This window comes from Fukomys damarensis, unplaced genomic scaffold (assembly GCF_012274545.1).
Source record: "Fukomys damarensis isolate Sample0158 unplaced genomic scaffold, DMR_v1.0_HiC HiC_scaffold_5, whole genome shotgun sequence".
Lineage (NCBI taxonomy): Eukaryota > Metazoa > Chordata > Mammalia > Rodentia > Bathyergidae > Fukomys > Fukomys damarensis.
The window spans coordinates 66134950-66153629 of record NW_022900917.1 but is presented as its reverse complement, the minus strand read 5'-3'; the positions used below and the strand labels follow the sequence as shown (position 1 = coordinate 66153629).

The 18680-nt window shown below is 53.9% G+C and overlaps 2 protein-coding genes across 6 annotated transcripts in view; one reads left to right on the top strand and one right to left on the bottom strand.

Annotated features, from left to right (window-relative positions):
• Positions 1-5079, top strand: part of Adck5 (aarF domain containing kinase 5) — a 16178-nt gene extending 11099 nt beyond the window's left edge. The window contains exons 4-15 of one of the 2 annotated variants that reach the window (XM_010630509.3): positions 2674-2749; positions 2856-3056; positions 3127-3267; positions 3346-3459; positions 3546-3677; positions 3749-3832; positions 3902-3983; positions 4049-4127; positions 4217-4308; positions 4384-4636; positions 4703-4819; positions 4907-5079. In XM_010630509.3, the coding sequence (XP_010628811.1) occupies positions 2674-2749; positions 2856-3056; positions 3127-3267; positions 3346-3459; positions 3546-3677; positions 3749-3832; positions 3902-3983; positions 4049-4127; positions 4217-4308; positions 4384-4636; positions 4703-4819; positions 4907-5012 (1477 nt within the window). In that variant the 3' untranslated portion in view covers positions 5013-5079. The remainder of the gene's footprint in view (positions 1-2673; positions 2750-2855; positions 3057-3126; positions 3268-3345; positions 3460-3545; positions 3678-3748; positions 3833-3901; positions 3984-4048; positions 4128-4216; positions 4309-4383; positions 4637-4702; positions 4820-4906) is intronic. The other variant, XM_033760820.1, reaches the window with a different exon arrangement.
• Cpsf1 (cleavage and polyadenylation specific factor 1) lies at positions 5080-18680 on the bottom strand. 4 transcript variants are annotated; one of them, XM_010630510.3, is made up of 37 exons: positions 18351-18680; positions 12898-12925; positions 12678-12811; positions 12472-12552; positions 12236-12387; positions 12007-12153; positions 11728-11867; positions 11541-11651; positions 11381-11474; positions 11139-11226; positions 10942-11064; positions 10793-10844; positions 10620-10714; positions 10469-10543; positions 10317-10397; positions 10142-10231; positions 9901-10011; positions 9684-9825; positions 9416-9594; positions 9203-9339; positions 8961-9135; positions 8684-8890; positions 8521-8610; positions 8293-8436; positions 8061-8213; positions 7240-7356; positions 7068-7158; positions 6913-6997; positions 6694-6835; positions 6465-6617; positions 6214-6390; positions 6074-6140; positions 5942-5989; positions 5710-5865; positions 5508-5637; positions 5284-5422; positions 5080-5201 (listed from the first exon to the last, which is right to left on the bottom strand). In XM_010630510.3, exons 1-37 carry the CDS (start codon positions 18492-18494, stop codon positions 5154-5156), a joined length of 4326 nt encoding a protein of 1441 aa, XP_010628812.1. In that variant the 5' UTR covers positions 18495-18680; the 3' UTR covers positions 5080-5153. The 4 variants fall into 4 exon arrangements, with proteins under 4 accessions (XP_010628812.1, XP_033616709.1, XP_010628813.1 ...); XM_033760818.1 differs by lacking the exon at positions 10469-10543; XM_010630511.2 differs by lacking the exon at positions 10317-10397 and having other exon boundaries at positions 18351-18494.

Here is an 18680-nt window from a genome sequence, read left to right as displayed (position 1 = left end):
TTGTGTGTGTGTGTGTGTGTGTTGGGAATCAAACTCAGGACCTTGCACTTACAAGGCAGGTGCAGCACCACTGAGCTAAATCCTGAAAATATTTTTTTTTCCTTCTCTGTAGTAAGGATTAAACCCAGGGCCTCACACATGCTAGGCAAGTGCTGTACCACTAAGCCACAGCCCAGCCCCTTCCTCAGCTTTGATAGTTCTCTAGAATGATGCACAGAACTCAGGAAAGTGCATTTATTTATTTTCTTGTTGACTTATCTTTGCAGTACTGGGGATTGAACCCAGACCCTTTGCAGTGAGCTACATTCCCAGCCATTTTCTTAATTTGTTGAAAGGGTTCTTGCTAAGTTGTTCATTTGCTCAGGCTAGGCTCAAACTTGTAATCCTCCTGCCTCAGCCTCTCAGAGTACTAGGATTACAGGCATGTATCACCATGCCCTATTTTTATTAGGGCTTAGGCATAGATGATTGAATCATTGGCTATTAGTTCCCCTAAACCCTCAAACTTGTTGGTCTTTTTAGTCACAAGTCACATATGCTGCCAGGGCCCAATGAAAAACAAAGGTGCTCCTGTCACTCAGGAGATTTCACATGGTTAGAGGCAATCTCCAGGGCAAAGGTCTCTGGATATAGTTAATTCTTTACCACAGAGCAATCTTGAAGACCACAGACCAGTAATTCTATTGTACCAAGGGGGTAGGGAAACCATAGTCCTTGGGGCAAATGCAATCACCCAGGATGCTGCTGCTTGTGTCACTAAAGCTTTATTGGAATATGAAGTGCCCATGTCATCCCTGAAGAAGTAGGGTTGCCACAGTGTCACAGAGACTAAAACAGTTACTGTCTCACCTATGGGAAAATCTTTCTGGCGATGTCTCACGGGTTGTCTTGTTTGTGAGGTCTGATTCAGGTGGCGTGCTTTTTTTTTGTACTGGGGATCCAACTTGGGACCTTGCACTTGCAAGGCAGGCAGCAGCCCCACTGAGCTAAATCCCTGACCCCAGCTGACGTGCTTTTGTTGGAACACTGCTGAAGTGATGTGCTGTGTTCGCCCTGTCCAGTCAAGTAGCACATAATCTGTTTGTCTTAAATTTCAGTACTTTCCTCCTTGTCATTGATAAGTACCCAGGAGTGACACTTTGAGATGATGTTAGTTCCATCCTGTGGCCCTCCCACCTGCCCACTTAATATTGGCAGATATTTGGGTGAATTTATTATTTTGTTTTTTTGAGATAGGGGCTCATTATGTAGCCCAGGCTGGCCTTATACTCACAGTAATTATTTTGCCTGATCCTCCCAGGTGCTGTGATTATAGGTGTGTGTCACCACACTGGCGTGAATCAAGTGTTTTGGGGTATTTTTCTCTTCTTCTTTTTTTTTTTTTTTTTTTTTTTGTACCAGGGATCAAACTCAGGACCTCGTGCTTGCCAGGCAGGCACTGTGCTTCCCCAGCGTGATGAATTAATTGTTAGTAGCTGTCGAAGGATGATCTTTCTTTTTTTTTCTTTTTTTGGTTTTTTGAGACAGGGTCTCACTTTGTAGTTGAGACTGCCCTGAAACTCACTGTGTAGCCCAGGTTGGTCTCGAACTCACAGCGATCCTCCTGCCTCAGCCTCCTGAGTTCTGGGATTAAGGCATGCGCCACCACGCTCGGCGAAGGATAATTTTTCAAATTCAGTCTTTCTATTAACATTTACTATCTGTCTTCCTGTAAGGAAGTTTCTCTTCCCCCATTTATGAATTATTCACACCATTCAAGACTGAGGGATTTTATTTTATCCAGTGTGCTACTGCCTGCATCATTTTGCAAAGACTGTTCCTGAGTTAACTCAAGGGAGTCCCTTCAACCAGGCTTTTATGTCTCTCCTCTTTTTTTATTCCAACATTTTGTTGTGAAAAAATTGAAACAGCAAAGTTAAAAGGGTCTCCAGTATCCCAATATACCCACCCCTAGATTTTACTGTTAACTTTCCCTACCCTCTGGCTCAGCTCCCTTTTTTGAGTGTTTTGATCCCACAGAATGTTCTGGGGTTATCCTTGTCATTTCCTGCCCTGCCCTGGGATTAGCTGGTGCCTTTCAGTGGAGAATGACTGCATGTCCATGCCTCTCACAGGCCAGAGCTGGGTGTCTGAGATACACATCCTCTAACCTTTACTATTTATTTCTATCTTCAGATAGCAAAGTCCACAAGCTCACAGATACCTCCCCTCCTTGAATGATCATTTTCATTTTCTCCCTTTGCATTTGGGACATCCTTGGTTCTTGTGAAGGCAGCCACCTCCCTCACCTCTGGGACTGTACTGCTTAGGAAAGGACACCTGGCCACCCACGCATGCCTTGCCTTGCCAGGTTCCTGCTGGCCCTCTGTGCCTGGTTAGGATGGGCAGGAAGACACCGCGTGTGGAGGGCAGGTCTCAGCAGGAGGGTGTGGCTTCACTTTCTGACACCAGTCTCCCTCTCCTGGGTGCCTATGGGTGTGTCAGGCTGCTGAGGCTTTTAGAGAAGTCCCAAGTAGAAGGACCAAAATGTGCCCATGAGTTCACGGGGCTGGGATGGGGGGATGGTGGTGGTGGTGTCAGGGATGAAGATAGACCTCAGCAAGGCTTGGGGAATAAGGGACTGCATTGGAGCCCCAGTTCCTGGGACCTGGCTGAGGCTGTCTGTGCGCACAGGTCCCTGAGGATCGGCCTGCACATCTCCCTGGACTACTGGTGGTGTACCAACGTCATCCTGCGAGGGGTCGAAGAGGTCTGTCGTCATGCCTGGGCATGTGGGAACATACTGGAGGTGGCAGGAGCTGGGGGGCTAAGGAGGTGGCCACCTGCCCCATCCTCCCCTCCATGCTTGTGGTCAGAACAGCCCAGGGTACGTGGAGGTGATGTCTGCATGTCACCAGCGGGCAGCTGATGCCCTGGTGACAGGGGCCATCCGCAATGGCGGCCTCTATGTGAAGCTGGGCCAGGGGCTGTGTGCCTTTAACCACCTACTGCCACCGGAGTACATCAGAACCCTTCGTGTGCTGGAGGATAGGGCCCTCACACGTGGCTTCCGGGAGGTGAGCTCCACCCATGGGAAGATAGGGGACAAGGACTGCCAGCTGTTGTTGCAACTCCTGTTCCCACCAGGTGGATGACTTGTTCCTTGAAGACTTTCGGGCGCTGCCCCAGGAGCTCTTTCAGGAGTTTGAGTACCAGCCAATGGCTGCTGCAAGCCTGGCACAGGTGCACCGTGCCAAGCTACAGGATGGTACCACTGTGGCCGTAAAGGTACCTGGGCTGCATGTGCAGGGGGAGGCTCTCAGCATGGTGACCATACTGGTCCTAGACAGATCCTGGCCCTCCTAGGTGCAGTACATTGACCTGCAGGACCGCTTTGAGGCAGACGTGCACACACTGGAGTTACTGCTGCGGCTTGTGGAGCTCATGCACCCCAGCTTTGGCTTTAGCTGGGTCCTGCAGGTAGCACTGCCCCAGTAGGCGGGAGCCATATCCTCTAGGTGGTGGATAGGAGCTGGGCCTGGACCTTGGCTCCCGTCTGGCTGTAGGATCTGAAGGGGACTCTGGCCCAGGAGCTGGACTTTGAGAACGAGGGCCGCAATGCAGAGCGCTGCGCACAGGAGCTGAAGCACTTCCAGTACATTGTGGTCCCCCGAGTACACTGGGACAAGTCCAGCAAGGTAAGCTGGATGGCTCCTTTGGAGGGTGGGCAGCACAGGTCTACTGAGCTCAGCCTCTCACTTTCTCCCAGCGTGTGCTGACAGCTGACTTCTGTGACGGATGCAAGATTAATGATGTGGAGGCCATCAGGAGCCAGGGGCTGGCACTACAGGATGTGAGTGCTGTATGCAGGGTAGGATAGGGGTGCTGCCTGTGCCTACTGCATGTCCCGTCTTTCTCCCAGGTAGCAGAGAAGCTGATCCAGGCTTTTGCTGAGCAGATCTTCTATACAGGCTTCATCCACTCTGACCCCCACCCTGGCAATGGTAGGAAACCACTCTAGGGTAGGGTCTTGGTGGGGGTGGCGTTCACTGATGTGCTGTGTCCCTAGTTTTGGTGAGGAAGGCCCCAGATGGGAAGGCAGAGCTGGTGTTGCTGGACCATGGGCTCTACCAGTTCCTGGATCAGAAGTAAGTGGGGGTAGGTGGGGGCCAGGCAAAGCTCTCCCTGGGCCCATCTCCCTGCCCTGGGATGTAGGCTCACTGCCAGGCTCCCACAGGGACCGGGAATCCCTGTGCCAGCTGTGGCGAGCCATCATCCTGAGGGACAACGCAGCAATGAAGGCACACTCAGCTGCACTTGGTGTACAAGGTGAGGGTGGCTGCTGGCTGCCAGGGTGGGCAGGTGGGGCTGGCTACAGACCCTACTCAGGCTGTACCTCTGCAGACTATATGCTGTTCTCCGAGGTGCTCATGCAGCGGCCTGTGCGCCTGGAGCAGCTGTGGAGCTCCCACCTGCTGAGTCACGAGGAAACAGCCTACATGCAGGACATGGCCCGCGACCACTTTGAGAGTGTCATGCAGGTGATCAAGGCAATGCCACGGCCCATGCTGCTTGTATTGCGCAACATCAATACCGTGCGTGCCATCAATGTGGCCCTTGGCACCCCTGTGGACCGTTACTTCCTCATGGCCAAGAGGTTGGTAACCTGAGGGGTATCCTGGGGGCAGGTCAAGTCAGTGTCTTATACATGTGTCTGACACAGTGCTGTTCGGGGCTGGAGCCGCCTGGCAAGTGCAATGTACCAGGGCATCTATGGCAGCAGCCTCCTGCGCCATGCCAGGGTCATCTGGGAGATGCTCAAGTTTGAAGTGGCCCTCAGGTAAGTAGGCAGGCACATAGGACTAGTTAGGCGGGCTGGTCAGAGCCTGCTCTCCATAGACCATGATCCCTTGGTCTTGCCACCCAGGCTGGAGACCCTGACTATGCGATTCACTGCCTTCCTGGTTCGTCTTCTTGCCCACCTGGGCCTTGTACCCTGGACTGAAGAGCTCTACCAGTATCTGGAGACATAGGCCCCAGGGCTAGCAGTGTAGACACCCCATACCCTGGGGATCTGACAACACAGTAATCACACTTTTCTCAAAGAAATTGTTCTCCTTGTATTTTGTACAAAAAGGGCAAGAGGTGGTGTATATGGGTGAGTAGCATCAGGGCTAGAAGTGGGCAGTGACACGGTCTGTCTCCAGCAAGTCATCCAGGATCTGTGGAATGAAGGAGGTCAGCGCAAGACCTGAGCAGGGTGGGAATGGGCTGAGATGGACAGGCAGGCAGCAGGGTGCTCACGATGTCGGGCGTTGTGCCAATCTTCTTAGCCAGCTCACCACGCTCCATGGTGCTGAGGTACAGGTACCGGTTAAGCAGCTCCCCGTCAAGGACATTACGCACGGCATTCTGCAGAATACGCCGGTCTACATGCAGCATCCTGGGGAAGGTGGGCATTTGGTGGAGGTCAGGGCAAGCTGGCAGAGGCAATGCAGGTGGGGAGGTGAGCAATGGCAGGCGCTCACCGGAAGGCACGGGGGTTGAGGCCAGCATGGTGGGGCAGCATGGTGGTCAATGCATTCTGCAGCATCAGCAAGCGCCGGTAGGTCTTCTCCTGCATGGGTAGCAGGAGCCCAATTCCACCATCCAGTGTGGCTGAAGGATCAGAGGGCACAGTGTGAGCCACCTGCCATCCCCCACCTTAAGAACACCTGCCCCGGCACTCACCAAACCATGTGATGTGCTTATTCTCCCACACAACTGACTTCTTGCTGGGTCCCTCAGTAGCCCCCCGGCACGGAGTCCTCCAGAAGGTGTTCACATGGGCTCCCACATGGAAGTCTGCCCGACGCAGCAGGCGCATGCCTCCAAAACTCTCCTTGGCTAAGCCAGAAGGACTGAGGTCATTGCCAACTTAGTGCCTAGTGCCCAGTGATGGGGGGTGGGGCAGGGCACTCACCTTCAGGCAGGTACATGTACACCATAAGGTTGCGGTCTCGGTCAGACACTGAAGACAGAGGCCCAGAGTCAGCCCCAGTGGCCCTCAATGTCAGTCCCACAGCCCTCACCCAGGAAGCTCCTGCATGCTTACCCAGGAAGCCAAGCTGGGCATTGTCCACCATGAAGTCCACGCTGTACACCTCCAGGGGCTTGGCATCCTGGGGAAGGAAGGGGAGGTCAGGCTGGACCTTGGGCTGGTGCCCACCCCCACTGCTAAGCCATGCAGCATACCCGGGACACCAGGCTAAGTGTCTTGCTCTCCTCCTGGTAGCGTAGCAGTGAGATGCTCTTCATGACATCTGCAGCCAGGATGAAGTTTTTGACACTGATCATCTGGTGGATGTACAGCTGTGTATCGATGAAGGCCATGCCTGTCAGCTCACTGGCCCGGAGGCTCCACAGGAAGATCTATGGGGAGGGTGTGGGTGAGCAGAGGCAGATGACATGGATAAGGGTGGGTGGGAAAAGCCTGGGTAGCAGACCTTCTGGCCAATGGCAGACACCAGGTGGCCATTGCAGTGACACAGAGCTGTCACAGGACCCTTCTGCTCCTTCTCATACAGGACCTTGAACTTGTTCTTGGTTAGGGGCTGGCCAGGCTCAGGCACTACCTCGATCACATCCATGATCAGGATCTAGGTGAGGAAGGGACACATGGAGATAGCAGAAGGGCTGCCAGGTGCTGCCTACCTCTACCCACTGGTCCCTTACCCGTCCTCGGCATGTGACTTCCTCCCCCTGCATGAGGCAGGTTCCAGCAGCCACATAGCCCTTGAGGCCTGACACAGTCTCTTCGCTGCGCAGTGACACTGTTTTCATGCATGTGACGTGTTCCCACTCCTCCAGCTCGATCCTGCACAAGGTTAGACCTCCTTAGGATACCCCTACCTGGTAAGCAAGGCACAGCCTCCACTCACAGCCCAGTCTTACCTGGCATTGGGAATGGCCTCCCAGCTAACTGGGGAGATGAGCTGGATAGAGAAGGCTTCCTGCTGTGGGTGGATGTACCTGTCATCTGCAGGGATGGGTAGAGGGGTGGTCAGAGCTAGCCCTGAACACAGCCCACCCTCCCCTGCACCACGCACCTCTCTCAATGGCCTCAAACTCCTTTTCTTCCCCTGTCATGCGTGGAATGCGGGTGCATGGTGTGCTGGTGCTGGTGGCCACAGCATACACCTAAGGGGTTAGGGGTGTCATATAGAAGACCAGACCAGGAAGACAGTGAGAAGGGTGTGTAGGGTGGGGTGGGAAACAGACCTTGGACTCCACATGGTAAGCCACATAGTGGGCTGTGCAGCGCAGAGGGATCTTCCTGACGGGCCATGGGGCATCATAGGACAAGTAAGCGGGCAGGACACTGATCCTCAGCTCACCCTAAGAGTGAGGGTAAATGAGGCCTGGGACAGCCAAGGGCATGGTGGGCAGATGCCACTGCCCAGCAAGGGCCTGGAGGGTGGCTATGTTCCTCTTCCCATTCACAAACCCATCCATTCGCCTAAGCTCACCCCAGGCTGGGGAATGCTAGCACAGGGTATGGAAAGGCTTTGGCCCAGAAGACACTGGATACTGCAGGCAAAGGAGGCCTCACAGACTAGAAAAATAGGCAGAAAAGTCTCTGTGCCAAGAACTACAAAAAAAGTAGATAATACCCCGACCAGGCTGTCTGGGAGGCATTTGCCATGTCAGTGAGAGTCCCTGAGTGACCCAGGGAGTCACTGCTGCCAAGTGGGTGGCATGGGTGAGAAAATAGGCGCAGAAAAGGTGTACTTGTCTCAAAAGTCAACATAGCCAACTTACAGGCAGAATGGGAGCTAAAGCCAGCTCAGCTAGGCTTTGGAGCAGGGCTTTCTATGGCAGGTGACCTCATCTCTACCTCTATTCCCAACTGCCCCAACCTCCAGACATTTTGCTATGAAGGCCAGATCCCATCCTCCTCCAGACACCTACTCCAGGCTCTGGGGATAGCTGAGAGTCCTCCCTGCCCCAGATGACAAGGGCTTCCATTTCTGGGGTCCCAGTACCTGATCTGGCCCAGCAAGGCTTGTGGCGCAGAAGGGAAACAGCCTGAGCCTTCCTACCTGTCTGTTGAAGTACAGAAATCCCCGAGGGCAGTTGACATTGTGGAATGGGGCGAAGGAGTCAATCGGGCCATCAATGCCCATAGGGTGCAGCCGCAGAGCCCCCCGGCCAGTCACCAAGAGCCAGTGGGGTGAGGGACCACAGATGAACACCTGGGGGCAAGTACCACGGGACACTTGAGTGCGGTCCTGAGCACCTTGACCTCCAGATTCCCACACAGCACTGACCTACCCCTGAATAGCCATAAATGTCCTCGAAGTAGCGGAAACGTGCCACACGGCCCCGGGCCCCAGACCCCTCCTCAGTGCTGCCACCTTCTGCTTTCTTTTTGGATGGCTTTGGCTTCTTCTCACGGAAGTTGATGTTGTGAGGGACCTAGCAAAGGTCACAATGAATACCAGGCTCTATGAGCTTGGGCTCCCACACACTCTTCCCCTATGCCCTAGTAGGGTCTGGTACCTTCTTAAACCGGACTTTGAGGTTGCCCTGGCCGAGCTGGGAGTCGTGAGGGAAAGCCTCATAGATGAGTAGCTCCTGGTCCACATGCACCTGGGGACCAGACAGGGAAGGGCTGTGAATGCAGGTAGGGCTTTCAGGGGCAGGCAGCCCACAGAACACTCACCAGCAGGTAGGGCCTGCTCTGGCGACTCCCCAGAGCAACGAGCAACACCTCCTTGACCAGTGGCAGCTCGCCCTGGCGTGTGGCTTCCTCCTTGCGGGCCTCACCCTGCGTGGTTGGCTGTCCGGAGGAGCTGTCCACCAGGACTCGCTGCCCCACAGGGAAGTTCTTCACCAGGAACACCAGCCGCCAGTCTGGGAGTTGGTAGATCTGTGGGGGATGGAGGTTAGCGACAGACAGCTGTGCTGGATGGGCTGGGGTGCTGTGCAGGCGCACCCACCTCCATGGTGCCATTCTCCCGCACCAGCAGGCACCAGTGTGTGGGCTCTGCCCTGAAGGGTGTGGGTTCTCGATCAGCTGGAGGCTGGCTGCTCCTCCGGGTCTCCTCCTTGCTAGGGCTGAAGAGGGAGCTGGAGTCCCCGTACAGCATCTCCTCTTCATCGTCCACTGTAGGGCTGGGGACCAGAGAACATCACAGACTGCCCTGGGGACCCAGGCCCCTGGTCTCTGGCCCCCACGCACCTGGTCTCTGAGCCCAGGCCCTCAGCCTCCAAGATGCTGCGAACCCCCAGCTCATCGCGGGCACCACCCAGGCGGCTCTCTGTGGTGAACATGCCGCTGACATCACGGTACAGGCACAGCGTGATCACCTTGGACTGCTGCAGGGAGAATGGGGCTCAGCCACAGCAGGGACAAGTGGGTGGGGACAGAGTAGGCATGGCGTGAGGGACCTACATGGTGCAGTGGAGGCTTGTGCAGTGCCAGGCGGTGGTGGCGGCCACCATAGGAATCGCTCTTCAGCAGGAACATGGTAACGTGGCCCTCGGCGCTCATGATAACCACATAGGGATCAGCCACTGCACACTGCACAATTGGGGCACCCAGGTCCACAGGGATGAAGTGCAGCTGATTCACTGTAGACACAGGGTGGTCAGTTGATCCACATCCACCCACACCCCACAGAACGTACACTCCAGAACCTGTCTCCCTAGGGCCCACCCACCTCCTTCCAGCAGACGGATGCCCAGTGGTGATACTTGGACAATGTAGCGATTGTCCCCAATGTTTCCAGCAAAGACCGTGGGCCCCTGGGTGGCAAAGCCACTGGTATCCAGCTCCATGATCTCCTGGCCCGTCTGTAAGATCTGCAGATGGCAGCAGTGAGCTTTGCCCTCTCTGGGGACCCCAAACCCCAGGCCCAGGCCCAGGCCTAGTCCTACCATGGTAGAGTCTTCCCGGCTCAGAATGAGAAACCCATGTCTTCGCCCATCATCCTCTGCTTCAGGAACACTGGGTTCCTGCTCTGAGCCCTCTGCCTTTGGTGTCTCCTCCTGTGAGGGTCAAAGATAGGTAGGGTGGGAGCCATGATCTGGTGATACAAGCATATGGACATGACTGCCTGGACCAGGCTGTCCCCAGGCCACCACACCATCCAGGCCTCCTCAGCTCACTCTTGCCTACCTCCTCCTTACGCACAGGAGCAATGACTGTCCACATGTCATAGCAGCCAGGAAGTTCAAAGGTTGTCACCACCTGGGGCCGGATACTCTTCTGGAATGAAGATGGGGTAGGATGGGGAGTCAGCCCACTCAGGTATCCTAGAGTCCACCCGCCTCTCCTTCCCTCCTCTGCACACCTGCAGCACTGACAGGGCCCCATTCTTTCCATAGCCAGAGCAAACCACAATCTCCAGGTCAGGCTCAGGGCTGTTCTGAAACTGTACAGGATGAGATCAGGATGCTGTCCCCACCAGGCCCCAACCCAGGCCCAAGGCCCCTCTGAAGGTACCTCTTCAGAGAGGAAGGCAGGTTCACCTACAGCAGCATTAGCACAGGGTCCAATATTAAGCATGCTGTCACACACCTGTGAGTACAGCAGCAGTCAGGGGGGACAGTAGGGGCGGGCACACCCTCACCTCAAAAGCACATTCTGCACAAACCTCAAAGGAGTAGGTGGCCAGCTGTGTGCCTGACTGAGCCTCGCTGCCATATACCTCAATCTCATCCACTTCATCCTGTGGCACTGTCTTGTTCCCTGTGGTATGGCACACAAAGCCCCTTGAGCCTGGCCCTGGGGACTCCAGCCTTTCACCTGCCCAGCCCAGCCCCTCACCTGCCCAGCCTGCTGCAGAGTCCACCCGCTTCTTCTTGGAGGGAGGCTCTTCCTGTGAGGCCCAAGAAGGAAGTAAGCAACCTCTGAGGCTGCCCCACACAGAGGGCAGTGACAGGCTAGGCTGAGGGCTCCACCCCATGGACACCCACCTTGTCAGCAGCCTCGCGGACAGTGCTAGCTGGGGGTTCCTGCAATTTCTCTGTGTACTTGAGCAGGAGGGAGTTGCCCAAGCGAGAGCCCAGGAACAAGTACCCAGGCTCCATGGTGACCATCTGAGGGAGGACGTGAGTGAAGACAGGGCCATGCCTGGCTCCACGGCAAGCCCTTCCCTGTCATCCCTACTCACACTGGTGGTAAGGACACTGGCAGCAGCCTTGTCAAAGTGGAATGCACGGACGCTACGCATGCCGTCAGTGATGAGAGTCAGCACGTAGCTGGGGGAGGGGAGGTGATCAGTGGGCGATGTGGTGGGCACTGAATGGAGAAGGGGATCAGGGGTGTGGTGAGGAGTCAGGATAGGGAGCATTGAGCGGACATGGGGGGCATGTGGGGTCCCAGGGTGGACTGGACTCATGGGCTAGAGCTCACATCTCGCCACCCTTGAGGGAGATGACCATCTTGTCATAGGAGATGAAGGCGGCCTGTGCACAATCCAGAGTAATCCGCACACCCTCCTGAGTACCTGTGGGAAGGGCAGTGAGGCCACCTGGAGGCCCTACACCCCACCCGCCCCGGCCACTGCACTCACGCAGGGGGAAAGCTGTAGTGCCCGTGGTGAGGCTGTTGAGAGCCACGCCATATGGGGGGACACTCTGGTTCAGGTACAGCAGTGAGTTGACTGCGAAGATCACTACCCCGCCTGGAGGTAGACACAGGCTGGTAAGTAGGCTCAGCATCCCCCACCCCGTAACCACTCAGCTATTCTAGGCCCTCACCTATGGGCTTGGGCACAGCCAGTGCCTGGGTACAGTCGAAAGGCAGGCTGGTGAGGGACCAGATGACAGGGTGGACCTTCTGTGTGATGTTCAGTGAGATGGCCACAATAGAGCATGTGTCCTGCCTCACAGCCACCCGCCTGGAGCAAGAGGTAGGTCAGCCAGAGCCAGTGGCCCAGTCCTTCCCTCTAAGGGAGCCACACACTGCATCCCCTCCCTCTGGCCCGCCCAAGGCAGAGGCAGCCAGGAGTGCACAGCATAGGGGTCTCCAGGGCTCACCCGGGCCAGGTCTGGTTGGGCTCAAACAAGATGAGCAGGGTGGGCTCATAGTAGCCATGCAGAAACTGCAGGTCGACAATGTTGAGCAGCTTCTCATCCAGGGCCCGCACATCGATGATGTAACTGGGTAGGAAGCTGGACCTCTGCCTGGGGGCCAGAGGTATCAGAGGAGGTATGCAGATGGGCCAGAGGGGAACTGGGTGCCCATAGTCACCCTGCTGGCACTCACCCCTCACCCACAAGCCCCTCGTGCTCCTCAGCCAGGCTCTCCCTCCGGAAAGGTAGCACCACCAGCCGTGTGCCATAGATGAGCATGGCTGCACAGCGCCCATCCGGGTCCACTCGCACGCGAGGCGTGTGCACATTCTGCACAAACCCATCCTGGGGATAGAGAAGCGTCAGCCAGGCTGCAGGGCAGGACCCAGGAGAGCATCAGGGCAGGGAGAGGGATGTGACTAAGCCTACCCGTAGCTCAGGCTCCTCAAAGTAGTGCAAGGACAGGGTCTTCAGGTCATGGGTGCCTGGGTCATATTCCACCACTGACAGCTGTGGGCAGGAGGTCAGAGCTGTGGCCCACACACCACCAGCCCCGCAGGCACCAGCAGCCCCTCCCAGCACTTCCCCCACAACCCATCCAGTACCCAGGACTTCCCCACCACACCCCTGCTCACCTTCGCATCCTTGAAGCTGAGGAGCAGGGCATCCCGCTTGGCACCTGCCAGCTGCACACTGGCCATGGACATGACATTGCCGAAGAAAGAGAAGGAGGCCACCAGCTCCAGCTTCTCCCGATGGGACTTCCCCTCTGGGGAGGGCCAGGATCTGAATGAACACCTGCACTCTGATCAATGCACACGCCCAGGCAGGGACAGGGCAGACCCCCACACTTACCTGTGGTCTTGTCATTCTTGGTCAGAGCCTGCAAAGGGGAGAAGAGGGAACAGTGAGTTGCTGCTCATCTGGAAGATCTTTGGCCCCCACCACCAGGAAGCTCTGCCCAAATGGTCTCCTCAGTGGGTGGTGTGCAAGCCAGGTGCATGGACATAGCTGTACACACCCTCACATACTGATGCTCCCAGCCTGGCCATGGGCTCCCCAGGAAGCCCCTCAGCTTCCTCAGAAGGCCATCCCATACCACATATATTCATCCTCTGCCCCCAACCTGCCTCGCATTGGACACACAGACCGTGCTGGCCCTGGCCCAGGCTCAACACAGGTAGCACAAAACATACTTCAGCCACAGCTACAACAGGCAAGACTGTCAGGAGCTCCTGAAGAGCCAGGACATGGTAGGGGCTGTGGTCCCAGCACTTGGGAGGCCAAAATGTAAGAATCACTTGAGCCCAGGAGTTCCCAGACTACATAACAAGACCCAGTCTCAAAGAGGGAAACATAGGAAGCTCTAAGATCTTCCTATGATCAGGTGCCACTGGGTCAGGATCCTCTCCACCCCCATGGGGCTACACATGTGCTAAACCCCCAGGGACAGATTCAAGGCAGCTGCAAAGGAGAGCTGCTCTGAAGTACCCTGTGTTCTCCTGGTCTGGTCCTGGCAATGACTGGCCACTTCTGCCTTGATCTCCCATAGCGTGAGCTCCTGAAAGTGGCTTGGCTACCCTGAGGCCATCACACTGCCAAGAAGGCCACATGGGGGCAGAGTGGGATGGAGGAGACACGGGCACACCTGGCCCCTTCCTGCTGTCCTATGCCAACCCAAGACACAGGTGTGTGTGACTGTGACTGCCTGGCGGGCCGTCCTGGGCAGCTTGTCCACGCAGCAACTATAACTGGGCTGAGCCCTCCCTTCATTATCAATCTCCATCCCTGACCTCTCTTGCTTCACTATCTGGTGAACAGCACACTGACCTAGAAAGGGCCAGAGAACAGGCAGCTATGGCTCTGTAGCTATATCCGGTGCCTTAAGGATCCTCCTTTGAAATGTTCTATGCCCATTAAAAAATGTGAAAGGCTCCCTAACTCCTGTGGGCTGTGACTGGTGAGTAGACACTGCGCTGCTGTTTCTCTTATCTCCCAACTACCTCCTGGTTCTGGGGAACTGAACCGAGGACCTTTGTATTGAGCTACAGACTATTTTAATCTTGACACAGGGTCTCACTAAATTGTACATGCTAGACTTGAATTTGTAATCCTCCTGTCTTAGCCTTCCTTATTTTTAAGAAAATGCTCTTTAGCCAGGTGAGGTGACAGCCACCTGTGATTCCAGCACTTAGGAGACTAAGGCAGGAAAAGGAAAAAAAAAGACACCAAAAAACCAGAAAGTAGCTGGGCATAGTGGCACACACTTTAATCCCAGCACTCAGAAGGCTGAATCAGGAAGATGCTGTGAGTTCAAGGCCAGTTTGAACTACATAGCAAGAGCCTGTCTCAAAACAAACAAACAAAACAAGAAAAGAAAAGTAATAAGAGAGAAGGGGGGACAAAAATTGAGATGTGTTATGTACATGTACCAAGTCTCAACAATGAATGTAATCATTATACTGCAAATGTACTAATAAAAATTTTAAACAGGTTGAAGAAGAGAGAAAGAAGGAAAAAAACATTCTTTCCATGTTAGTTATTGGTCTATTTCTTTGCTTCCTTTTGTACAAATCTCATTTGGACAATTGTCTGGGTTCACTGTTCCCTCCCTCATGGAACTCTTCACCCTTCTCCAATTGGGCTGCATCCTCACCTGTCTCCAGAACACACTGTCTCTGTCACATCAGGCTCAGCAGTGAAGGACCCAGTGCCAGAGCCCTCCCTGAGTTTTCCTTTCTATCTCCCTGGCCACATCCTCTCCAACTCTTCAGTGGCTCCCCTCTTAATGCCGGGGTTACTATCCTTGGCCACCTTCTGAGGAACTTCACCAGCTTCAGAGGGCAGAAAACAACCACAGGCTGAAGACCTCAACTTTGCCTTAGCTCAGACCCTACTCCTGCGCCTCCCCAGTGCCAGCTGACAAGAAATCAGAGTTGGCTGATGCCTGAGACAGCCTCAATAACCCTGCCCCTACACTCAGGCTTCTGCAGCCCCCACATTGTTACCAGCGTTGTTTAGCATGATCAGTACAACAAACAAGGCAAGAGTTTCAGTGGTCAGTCTTGGTACTCTTACTCTAGGGTGTCTGTCTGCTGCCTTGTGAGCCCATGGAGAGGTCCATGAGGGAGGAAAAAGGCCTCCTGCAGAAAGGGAGAGACTCCAGCAAGTGGAAGATTCAGAGGTTCACAGCCCAGCCTCATGAGAGAACCAGAACCTAGCTAAACCATTCCTGATTCCAAACTTGAGCAATAATATTTTCTGAACTTCTAAGTCTTGAGATAATTTGTTATGCAACAGACAGAAACTAATACAATGTCCAGAAATGAATTCCTTAGCCCCACTCCACCCACAGTCTTCTCCACTCCATGGATTAGCAACAACACCCCTTCAAGTGCTCAGACTTAATCTCAGACCTGTTATGCACAGACCCTGGCAAAACCCTAATGTCACCCTCAGCTCCTCGCTTTCACACCTCACCCCTGTCCATTCACATTACCTCCATGGTTATCATACTGTCCAAGACACCACTGCCTCTCACCTAATGGCTATAGCCACCTAACTGATCTCCCTGACTCCTCTTGGCCTCTCTTGAATATGGTAGCCAGAGTGACTCTCAGAAAACATAAGTTAGGTCTGATAACTTTTTTTTTTTTTTTTTTTTTTTTTTTGAGACAGGGTCTCACTATGTAGTGAGACTGACCTGGATCTCACTGTGTAGCCCAGGATGGTCTCGAACTCACAGTGATCCTCCTGCCTCAGCCTCCAAGTGCTGGGATTACAGGCATGCACCACCACACCCGGCTAAATTTTTTGTTTTTGTTTCATTTGTTTTCTGTACCAGGGATCGAACTTGGGTCCTTGTGCTTGTGAGGCAGGCAGTGGAACCACTGAGCTAAATCCCCGGCCCTGATAACTTCTCTGCCACAACTGTGCTTCCCTATTTGACTTCTAGTTGTGCATGGCACACTGGAGCCCCACTCCCACCCTGTCACCTCTCCCACCTGCTCTCCCCATCTCACTCCCTTCTTCCCTGTCCCTCCTGCCACACGACCTCTGCTAGAACTGCTCCCTCCATCCAGAACCTCTTTGCCTGACTTGCATAGGCTTTTCCACCACCACCTCATTTTTTAAAATCTCACCTTCCCAAAGAGGCAAGATTTAACACCACAGCCTGCCTCCTCAATCTCATCCTGCTCTGCTGTTTTCACAACACCATTCATCTCTCACACACATTTTACTGGTTGTTCATGGCCTGTTGTCCAGAATGCAAGCTCCACAGGGCAAGTAACTCTGACTGTAGTGTGTACCAACATCTCACCAGCTGCCTGCACACAGTAGAGACTTAATAAATATCTGCTGAGGGAAGACAAACTCCAGTGGGCTTTGAACCCATTTGTTAAAAATGTAACAATGTATGACTATGGTGTGCACACCTGTAATCCTTGCTATTCAGGAGGCAGAGGTGGGGAGGACTGCAAGTTCAAGGCCAGCCTGGCAATTTAGGAAGACTCTATATCAGTCATAAAGCACTTGTCTAGTATGGATGAGTCCCTTACTACTGGGAAAAAAGAAAAAGGAATGATGATGTAATAACAGTTTCAGTTGGTAAAAATCTACTGGCAACAGGGAAGAAAAACTTTTACTATAGTTAAAAATTTGGGCCACACGTGGCACACACTTGAAATCCCTGCACTCAAGAAACTGAGGCAAGAGGATTGCCGTGAGTTCAAGGCCAACCTGAACCACATAGTGAGACCCTGTCTCAAAAGAAAGGAACAAACAAAAAATTGGATCTTTCAAAAATGGGAAAATTAGTTTCAAAATATACCCAGCGAGACTGCAGTTGATGTGAGGCTATGTATATTGAGCTTCACAAGTTCACCTACAGAAATTCTTCAGCTGGACATGGTGGCACATGGCTGTCATTCCAGCACTCTGGAAAGGTAAAGCGGGAAGACTGCAAGTTCAGATCCAGCCTGGGCAATTCAGCCATTTAATGAGACCCTGCCTTAAAATAAAAAATAATAAAAAGAGCTGGGGAAGTATCTCAGTGCAAAAGCCCTGGATTCAATCCCCACTATTAGAGAAAAAAACCCAAAATCAACAACAAAAATGTCTCATCCAGTTCTTGATAATAAAGACAAGGTCTGACTTCAAAACTTTTCTGATGGGAATGGAGGAGGTGGCAAACTAGGCAAGCACTCTACCACTGTGCTACATGTCCATTTTTTCCTAACTTCTATCCCCAAAACTTCAGCCAAGTCTTTTTTTTTTTTGGTACTCGGGATCGAATTCAGGACTTTGTGCTTGCAAGGCAGGTGGCGGTATCACTGAGCGAAAACCCCAGCCCTAAGCCAAGTCTTTTTAATGACATATCCAAATACAAAGCTCTCACTAAAATATCCCATTCTTTTCTGGTGCTTGTTTTGGGATGGATGTATCTGCAAAACTAGGCACATTACATGCATATACATACATGTGCTAGATGGGTACTGAGGACAGGCAGCCTACTTCAGCTTGCTTCTCTATTGGTGTCAGCCCCTATTCAAAACCCTTTTGGTGGCTTCCCTCTGCTTTGGAGAGTGCAGTCCTGACCAGAGGTACCCACTACCCCACACACTGCACATATCACCTGCAAGTGCTCTGGCCTGTGCACAGGTTGTTTCTTCCTCTGCTTGGAACATCTCTCCTCCCTTCCCCATCCCTGACCAGCCTAAGTATTACTCCTCTCTGAAGAACACCTAACAAGCTGACTCTCGCAAGAAGTCTTCCTAGACCAACGCCATTCTCTCCGGTAGTCAAAGCACCCAAGTTTCCTCCCATCCCACTGATGGGTTGGTTCCATTTTACTACGCCACCTGTTAGTAGTCTGTCCCCCTCTACACCCAGCCTTGCTCCCTTGAGAGGAATGCTTTTTCCTCAACAAATTCCTGCTCTATCTAGCACAGAGAAGTTCCCCTGATCTTCCGACTGAAAACACTCAGCCTCCTTCCCTCCCTCCCTCCGTTGCACACTGACAGTCCGCAAGTGTGTTTCATAGTGGAGGAGTTCTCCCCGGAATAAGCAGGTCTAGTTCACCGTCGCATCCCTACCACGTATCAAACGGCAAGTGAACGCTGATCATCTGCCTAAGACATAGAAGAGCAAGGAAGAGGCGCGAGTGCAAGCGAGCCAGCGCCGGGCGAGACGGAGTCGAAAAGCAGGCCCTAAAGACAAGAGACCTGGGACCACTCCGGGCTGCGACAGCCGGGGGACCTAGCGACATCGCTGCCCGCAACCTCTCCGCGGTCCCTCACCCAGCCTACCTCGGCGTCGCGGTTCAGGCGGTACACGTAGAGCTGCGAGGTCCCGGCTACCACGAGGTTGCGCTCGCTGTTGTTGAAGAAGTTGCAGTACATCGCGAACTCCAGGCCGGTAGGCGGGTGCGCCTGCTTGTACACGGCATACATGGCGCCGTCACCGCCGCCGCGGCCCACCCGGTGCCTCAACTAAGGGAACCCTGATCGTGGCGACTTGGCTCGGCCGCGCGGAAGCCAAACTCTAAGAATTCGGGCTCCCGCGCCTGCTCAGTGCACCCCGCGGGAACAAGAAACTCAGGGGACCCGGACGTTGGAGGACTCTACCCGGCCGCTTGC